General features: G+C 38.9%; 1 protein-coding gene across 2 annotated transcripts in view; it reads left to right on the forward strand.

Moving 5' to 3' along the window:
• Positions 1–9,196, forward strand: part of CNTN1 (contactin 1) — a 294,525-nt gene extending 285,329 nt beyond the window's left edge. For both annotated transcript variants that reach the window (XM_006167209.2, XM_006167210.2), the window contains exon 24: positions 6,699–9,196. In XM_006167209.2, the coding sequence (XP_006167271.1) occupies positions 6,699–6,775 (77 nt within the window). In that variant the 3' untranslated portion in view covers positions 6,776–9,196. The remainder of the gene's footprint in view (positions 1–6,698) is intronic.
• Positions 9,197–9,757: the final 561 nt, after the last annotated feature.

Raw genomic sequence — 9,757 nt, forward strand, 5'->3', positions numbered from 1 at the left:
AATTTTAGCCATGCAAGCACATGTGCCTGGTGTGAATTTCAAGTCACTATGTCTTGGACTTGAACCATAATTGACTACATGGGAGTCCAGCACTTTAACAATTGAACCACCTGTTGGCTCCACACATTTTCAAGATTATCCATCCAGTAATGGCAGAGGCAAAATTTTGACCTTTTTTTTTTTTTTTTTTGCTTGCTCTAAATCAGGTTCCTTTTATCTTTATTTTAAAATTTAATTATTTTTTTTAGGTTTTTACCATAGGGTTCATGCACTTACCAGAGAGAGACAGAGATCGTGAGAGGGAAACTGAGAAATCACTCCCCTCCAGAGAGGATGGGCGGGCTGCAATCTCTTCCCTTCCATTCTCCTCTTGGGATTTTGGACATACATGCACATGAGCCCAGAATGATTTTCAAGCCCCCAGACCTGGACTCAAATCATGGTCAGCCATTTGGGAGCATCATGGTCAGCACTTGGATAACTATGTCACCTACTGCCTCCCCACCGAATCCCTTTTCTTAGCTGCTATGTGATATTGTCTTGTCAGAAAAGTCATGAAAATTTTTGCATAGAAAAACATAGAACAAATACATCATGACTTTTCTGACAACCCAATACTTTTCCCAGTATCCCTACAAATCCTCCTAGGATGGGGCAATCATTCCCTGCTTATTGATCCTCATATTCACCAGTTCATTCTGTTATAACTTAGCCAAAGACCAAGTACACACTTGTAGTCTGACAAAATAAGATTTATTGACTGACTGAGACAAAGAGACATATCCCAAAGCAATATGAAACATCACTCAAGTGGGAGTGAGAAGCGTCTGTGTAAGGTTTGAGTTCCTTTTTTATTTTTTGGAGAGGTTTTCGCTATAAGGCGCGTGCAATCGCCAGACAGACAGAGAGAGAGACATAGAGACAGAAAGCGAGAAATCACCCCCCAGGGGGATGGTCACGCTGCAATCCCTTCTTCTTCATTCTCCTCTCGGGATCTTGGGCACGCATGCACACGTGCCCAGCGTGAGTTTTAAGCCACCGGGTCTGGGATGCAAACCGCGGTCGACTATGTGTGAGTCCAGCGACATAGCCATTACACTGACTGCTGGTTCCCGAGTTCCTTTTTTTTAAAAAAAAAAAAGTGTAAGGAGGGACTATGGAAGCAGCAATCAGTTTTGGCTTAGTTGCTGTTACTGAAGTGGAATAGGAGAAGTAGATATTAACTGAGTTTGGGAACCTCATGAGGGACAGGCAGGTTAGCAACTTGGTTTCCCGCTAACAGATTGAAGGCGTAAAGTGTGTCTGGGCACCATTGCTAACATAGCACTGTCCACTCAGTGAGCAGGTCATTACAGCTGCTAGTGATCCTGGGAGTAATTTCTGTGAAGTTTACAGTTGGTGTTATCTATGCTGTTATACGAACCTGAGGAGAGACAGGTGACTTTGTTGTTCATCTAGCTGAGCTCATTTTCACTCTTTCAATCCCTGTCAGGTTTTTGTGTGTTTTTTTGTTTTGTTTTGTTTTTTCAATTCCATAAACTTGCTTATATCCAAGCAGAAGTTAAATGTTCAACAGCAAGAATTCACTGATACGTACCTAATACATCTAATATATGTGTGTGTGTGTGTGTGTGTGTGTGTGTGTGTGTGTGTAGCACATCTCTACCTAGTGGGAAATGAACCACTTTATCAAAACTCTTTCTTCCCTAATCCCAGAGTCATTATAAGACATTGCCAGAATAAGAGTAACATCTCATCAAGACAAGTTTGAGAACCATCAGTCTGTGTAATAGAAGAAAATCCCTTCTGGTGTCTTAGATTTCAATATAATCTTTCTGACAGGAAAAATGAACTATTTCCTAAGGAAAAGCACTTTAACAAAACATCCTTTCCAGAAGGCACTTGCACTTACTGAAGAGAGACAGAGTGAGAGAGAGAGAGGGAAAGTAAGTCAGTAGCCCATGGGGCATAGTCACTCTGCAATCCCTCCTCTTCCATTTCTCCTCTTCCCATGGGGCATAGTCACTGCAATCCCTCCTCTTCCATTTCTCCTCTTCTCAGGCTTTGGGGTATACATGCACATGTGCCCGACATGTTTTCCAAGCACTCTGGTCCAGGACTCAAGCCACATGGTCAGTCATGTGGGATCCAGCTGCTTTAACCACCGTGCCACTGCTTGGCCCAGGAAAAGTATTTATAAAAAAGGGTAACCTCTTTCTTGCCCCAGGTCCCCAAAAGTTAGGTTATACACTGCAGACAAAGTGTAATAAAAAGAAGTATCAGGGGTTCCAGTGTAGGTGCCTGTGGTTTCCTTTCACTGTCTTCTCCTATAGACCCCTTTACTCCCTCACCCATTTTATGTCTTTTTTCATGTTGTGCTCTGTAATGAGAAATTGTTCATAAATTGCAGCTGGGAGAAGTATTCAATATAATGAGTTGAGTACTTTCTATCTATTGGACCTGGCATCCATCAACAGGGCAGAAAAAATTATTTGGATATAGTCCCTGTCCTGAAGTTATTCACAATCTAAAGATATTAACAGTTGTGAACTCCAGCAGTAACGCCATGAAGAGGAAGTTCTATGTCATAGGGAACATCAGCAATGGCCAAGCAGCAACAGATGTACTAGACCAGGGTGTCCAAAATGAAGCATTTGAAAGGAGACTTGTATTAAAATCTAAGTATAATAGAACCATTTCCAACTAATCACGCTGTTCAAAGTGATGATTAACATTTTTATAGTTTATTATTATTTTTTTTCCATGACTAAGAGAAACAAGATAAGGAGAGACAGAGACAGACAGCACCTCCAACTGGGTCTTGAATGGTATAATACACCTAGCTTTAGCCAGCCCTCACTCATCAGCACACAGATACCCAGTATGTTCAGTGAAGTATTAACTCAAATCTTTCCATGTGGGTCAGCCTTGCAAAGCACGGTATTTTATTGCTATTCCTGCTCATCAAGATCCGAGATACACAGGCACGCATCCAGCGTGTTTTCAGGCAAAGCCAGGGATCTGTCCCCATGGCTGGCCATGGGGCTTCCAGCCCTGCAGTTCATTTTGATACTGACTATGCTAACAGGTAGAGCCGACTTTTAATTGAAATTTCTGTTCTCAACCTGTATCTCCCTATTGTTGGGATCCCACTGGAGAAAGTTATAAATCTGAGAGTTTAGGTTTAAAAAAAATGAGAAAGATCAAGTGAAAGAGGCATAATACTCTAAACTGGGTCTACATTTCTCTGATAGGGAAAATGGTTCACAAGCTTAATGATTTGTTCATGCTAAACATTCAGCAGATGTGAAATATATACTTACGATATGCCATATACATACTAGATTTATAGCTTGATAGCAGTATTATGATACATATTTTGTCAGATATAAAAACTAATATCTAATGAAAAGGTCTTCAAGGATACATAGATTCCCACATTTAAAGAGACTTTAAAGAATGATTCAGTCAGGTTTCTAATTTCTCCTTAGAATGTGCAAGAGAATTGAAAACAAAGACCACAGTTATATAAGCTTGAGCCATTAGAGAAATTAAATACAACACCCATAAACATGAAGGTTATTTTAAATAAATCGAAGATCCTGATGTTGAAGCCACAAATCATGAAATTGTATTTATTTTTCAAATTGACACCAACACTTCAAAGTGGCACCCACCACTGGCTTAACGTCCCTCCCCAGCCACAGCCTGGGCTGGGCCAAGCCGCATACTCAGCAGTACACAAACGTGTGCTCGTCATTGAGGCAACTTGTGGCCAGAGGGCCGCGCGGCGGCGAGATCCCACAGGCACCATCAGGCAGAGGTCTTCAGGACAGATCACTTAACTCAGGTCAAACGTTGGAAGCTAAATGTTTACTGTGTGGTTGGGGTTTGTTATTGGCCCTCTTATCGGAACGGAATAATGTGTGGCTTGTGGCATATGGTAAAAACTATTTAGAAAAGTAGAAGGTTAAAAAAAAAAGATATATAGGGGGACAAAGGCCAGTTAGGTGGTAACTGTTTTCCCATTTGACATCCATTTTTTTTTCTCAACACGTTAAGTGCAGTGTGCAGTGTCTTTTCGCATTGCAAAATATGGTCCTTTTCCAAAGTTATCTGCAGGGTAGTGGCAGAGAGGTGGAAAGCCCATGGCCTTTGGTAATGGGCACATCTGAGGCCTAATCATGTCTCTACTGGCTGCTGGCCAAGAGCAGGTCATTTTACCTGTGTCTGAGTTATAAAATCTACAAAAAAGGGATCCTAAGAACTGCCATTGCTGGTTATTTTATTGAAGTTATAATACATAAAAGGGCCATTAGAGTGTCTGTCTTGTGACTGTCCAACAGTAAATAGTTAACATAGTCATTATTAGTGTTATCACTATGGATAGTTTTATTATGCAGCATCTGCATTAGTGAGTGTACGAGCAACAGTGAGAGGGCCATTGAAACTGCCCTTGCTACTGTGCTATCACTTTTCCATCATCCCTGTCTGGATCATTTCTTGTGGTTTCTTTTTTTTGGAGAGGTTTTTGCTATAGGGCATGTGCGCTGACCATAAAGACAAAGGGGGACAGAGAGACAGAAAGTGAGAAATCACATCCCCCCCCCCAGCGGGGACGGACACACTGCAATCCCCTCCCATTCATTTCTCGGATCCTGGGCACACATGCACATGCACCCAGCATGAGTTTAGGCCACTGGGTCCAGGACTCGAATCGCGGTTGACTACATGGGAGTCCAGCGACACAGCCATTACACCAACTGCTGGTCCCTTACTGTGTGTATGTGTGTGTGTTTAACTTTTTTCTTTAGAATTATTTATTTAATTTTATTTACTTATTATTGTTCTTCAGTTTGAACACACACACACACACACACACACACACACACAGTGAGAAAACAAGCTGCCAGGTTTGGGACCTGAATTGCAATTAGCCATGTGGGAGTTCAGAGCCTCAACTCCCACACCAGCTGCCAGCCCCATGTCCTGCTCATTTCTAAGAACCACTTTATTTGTATCTGATGATGCTTTCTCTCTTCTGTCAAGTGTGGCCAGTAGGGCAATCGTGGACACAGGATGAGGATAGACACAATTACCTTCCATCTTATCAGCAGCATGAATGTGCTTTCAATGACTAGATTCAGGGGAAATGCCCTAAATCTTGAATATAAGACGACTGTTTCAAAGAATGGACTGCTTCTGGTCATTTTTAATGTGATGGATAATGATTTAAAATTTCCAGTGTAGAGAATAAACTTCGAAAAAATGACAAACATCTTGCATACTTGCAAGCTATTGACTCTACTGTTTAGCCTTTCACTCATTCTGAACTTTTATTGAAGGATGTGCCCTATCAGTGTGGAGAATGGAAAAGAAGGGTATTCCTTCTTGGTCCCACTTTACAACCCTTGCTCTAGAATTCTAATGTGGGCAGGACATGTGCTTACAAACTTACTTGACCACAGGAACAGCACTTCTGAGTTGCACCAAGATGTGATATAAATCCATGGCATATTACGTCCTTTTTATTATTAATTCATAGTATACTATCTCAGGACAATTGTTCTTTATATAAAAATTGACGAAGATTATCTACTATTACCAGAAATGCATGTGTATAAACTCCTAAATATCTTAAATGTCATTGTAAGATAAAATTATGCAAGATCAATCCAGTATACCTATGATGTCATTATCCCAGGTGACATTACTCTTTTTACTGCTCTTGTGTTTTAAGAGCGTATAGATGGTTTTTATTTGTTTATATGTTTCTACTGTTAAGTTTACTTGTTTATCATTTCCATGAGAAAGACAGAAACTTCTGACAGGTCTTGGCTATGCCATAGTTATCTCCCCAGACATCCAGTCAACCAGGATCATGGGTGCCTGGACAGTTTAAGTCAATTTGGGATCCAAATCTTGGACTTCCCTATAGTGGTGCCTGGTGCCTACCACCTGTGCCACCATACTGGGCCTATAAAATAAGACTGAAAATTCCATGGACAAGTGGAATTAAGTACATTAGGTTGGGAGAAAATATTTTGAAATCCATACAGTATTTTCATAATAAGTATTTTTCATGAACCTTTTGAATATTCCTTGCATATGTTTATTAACCTTTTGCCTTCTGGTAGGAATTTGGGTCTGCTGGTTTATAGGGACAACAGAATCCTTTGCCACCTTATTATTATGATGATGATGATGATTAATTTTGAGATTTTTGCTATAGGCAAATGCACTCAACAGAGAGAGCGAAACAGACAGAAAGTGAGAAATCACCCTCCCAGGGGGAATAGCCTTCTCCTTCATTCTCTTCTTGGGATTTTGGGCACACATGCATAAGTGCCTGGTGGGAATTTTAAGCCTCTGGGTGAGGGACTTGAACCATGGTTAACTATGTGGGAGTACATTGACATAACCATTAGACCATATGCTGGTCCCAAAGGTCTTACTATTCTGCGTGATTAATTTAAACATGTTTTATAAACAATCCACATGGTCTCACATGTGAATTCTTCATGAAACACTTTCTCAGTTTTTCTTTCTTACATCACCTAAGCATAACAGACTTTGTTTTGTAAAAGGAACCTTTTGATTTTCAAAGCTATGCCATCTTCTCTTCCCTGAAACAGACTAAAGGAGCAACAGTGGCTGAGTTAAAGGACAAATAAGCACACTTTTGGTTTACTTTGTAGGTGCACCCGCCCTGTCTCCAAGTCTTCTCGGCTTACTGCTGCCCGCCCTTGGCATCCTCGTCTACTTGGAATTCTGAATGTGGTGTGACAACTACTGTTCCCGGCCCAGCTCAGAGAACACCCTTCATCCCTGGGATGACTACCGTTCCTTCCAACTCCTGCGGCTCCATCCTAAGCCAAATAAAATATACTTTAACAAACTATCCAGCAGATTTACAACCCATGTTATGACTGAGGCATTCAGGAACCCCTTCATCCAAAAGAAAAAACTTTTAAATGGCTATGAAATGATTTTTAACTCGTTCCAATATGCCTTATAAACCACTTAACCTGATTCTGTGACAGTTGCATGATTTATTCCAATGGGACAAGTTACAGTGTTCAACTCCATACTATAGGCTGTAGAGTGAGAGTAAAATCACCATAAACAGGTGCTTTAAATCTAATAACAAGTTGTGAAGTATAATAGAGGTTGAAATGTCGGTCATATGTGGTAAATGTAAGAGTAATAGTTTCTTGTACTATTCTTTCTGTTTTGGGTCCTGCATATTTCGAATGGCCCCTATCATTCATAACATTTTGAGTTTTCATGAAAAGTAAAATAGAGTATAACAAAAACATTTTGACATAAACCCCATAACCAAATCATTTTACTGAGTTGAAAGATGTTGAATATTGAAAACCAAATTGTAGAACTTACTATCAGTATTCTTATTTTTGAAGTCAGTAATTTTCTAAGTATTTGATGTTCAGAATCAGTGATACTTTTCAGTTAGTTTTTAAATGGGTAAAGTTAACATAACATGAATCTTTTTTTTTTTACTTTTATATTCTACTCTGAAGTTATCTTCTGCATTTCTTATCATCACTTTGAAACCTCAGAAATCACAGCTCTTAGCTAGAGTCTCATGATATTGCTGTATTTGTTCATATGTGGAATGATGAGTTTTGAGAAATAGAGTGCTTCCATTTTTGTTGTTGTTGTTGAAGTGTGACAGTCTTTACACAGCTAGGACAGCTAAGTAAATATGAAAATTACCTAAAAATAATCTAGTATCTTTGTTTTGTGCTACATTTCTAAGTATAACCTTCTTTATTGGAGAGGTGGGATCAAAAAAAAATTACCTGTAGGTTGGAAAAGCTACGATATTCCTTTTTTAAATTTTTTTTTTTTAGTTTTAAGTTCATTTTCCACTTCAATGCAATACTGAAAACTGGCTAAAAATACCAAATCAATATATTGCTGATGGTACTTTGAAGAGTATGCAAAACTGGAAGGCCAGGGGGAGACAGTGTATCTGTCTGATGGTGTCTGCCAGTGGTTGGTGCTTTGGGCTTTTGTAAGTTGTGACAAGGAAGATGCACATTTCTTCATTCTCCATGTGTGCACGGGAAAGTGATTGAGTGTGGATGTGAAAGAAATCGAGTAATAAAGAATTAGCTGGCTCGTGAAATAGTGCAATGTCTGAAACTTCAAGAGGTATAATCCTATTTTATTAGCACAACCTTGCTAGCTAATTAGAGATAGAGTTTATCTTTTTAGAAAGGATACCTTATAGGTTCATAAAAAAATATTTGCAAGAAGCAAAATAAATCTATTACTACTTTATCCCCCTTTTCTTTCATTTGTATAATTTTTGTACTATATATCTATGTGTAAATGTTTAGAGCCTTCATGAAGGAAATATCAATAAATATTTCATTAGTTTACATTTAACTCTTTGTTATAAAATGAAACTTTTTAAACTAAGTGAAATGGATGATTTCCCATGGAAGTATGTCAACAGTCTTCAGGTCATTATCAGATTTCATAAAATACTTAATTATTTGGAAAAGAAACAATAATGTCTTCGTACTTTAGGGAATCAAATACTCTGTAAGCCTTCTGTACAAATGTTGTGTTTTCATTGTTACACTTTGGGGTTTTCCTTTTGCAATGTGACCCATGTTGGGCATTTTTATATAATCAATGACAACTAAATCTTTTGCCAAATGCATGCTTGCCTTTTATTTTCTCATATACGATAATAAAGAGCAAAACTGGCTAGATTTTGCATGAAATGGTTCTGAAAGGTAAGAAGAAAACAGACTTTGGAGGTTGTTTAGTTTTAAATTTGTGACAGAGGTGAAGTAGATTAAAATCTCTCATACAGTGATAACGCAAGTTTTTCCTTTCCTCATACAGCTGTAAGAATTTGACCGGGACCATCAGTTTTAAACTGCTGTCAAACTAATGTATCATCTGCTTTAAGACGCAAGATTCTTAATTAAACTTTATATAGATAGAGACACATCCGTCGTTTCTTTGTATTTCAGAAAAGGTGATAGTAGTTTTATTTGATACTGATAAATATTGAATTGATTTTTTTAGTTATTTTTTATCATTTTTTCAATGGAGTAGTATAGGACTGTGCTTTGTCCTTTTTATGAATGAAAACAAATGATAAAGAAATAAATGTCTTACTGTTACCCAAGAAATAACAACTCTCCTTTAATTTACCTAAAGTTTACATTTATTTTTAGAAGGTTTTCATTATAACTTCAACAGCATGAAATAAATATTACTGGTTCAGCAACAATCCAATGTTTGAAGGTTTCTACACAAAGTACACACAGAGAAACACACACACTCACCCACACACACACACAGAGGCATTACTACATTGAAACAAGATCACCTGGTAGATAAGAGAAAGAGGAGAGAGAGAAGAAGCTGGTCTCCATGCCGCAATCCACACGCAGTCCTCCAGCCTCCAAAAATGCCTTGTGTTGGGCACCACCACGCCCCCACCTGGCAGATCTTTCAGCTCATGATGTCAACAAATACCGCAGTCTAAAGCTGCAACAGCTGCTAGATGCTAAGAAAATAGGAGACTTTCACTCTGAATGAGCTGAGACTTAAAGGAGGTGTTTGCATAAAAGCATGAATCCTCAGGCAGGAATCTGCTACAGGTAAAGTCTTCTCTGAGTCTTGAGCCAGACTGGGCCTAGAATGCTGAAGCCGAGGGCTTCCTGTGCTCTACTTCGCTATTTTTTCCTCGTGTTCTGATTGTGATTTT

The sequence above is a fragment of the Tupaia chinensis genome, unplaced genomic scaffold, assembly GCF_000334495.1.
Source record: "Tupaia chinensis unplaced genomic scaffold, TupChi_1.0 Scaffold144624_1, whole genome shotgun sequence".
NCBI classification, from domain to species: domain Eukaryota; kingdom Metazoa; phylum Chordata; class Mammalia; order Scandentia; family Tupaiidae; genus Tupaia; species Tupaia belangeri.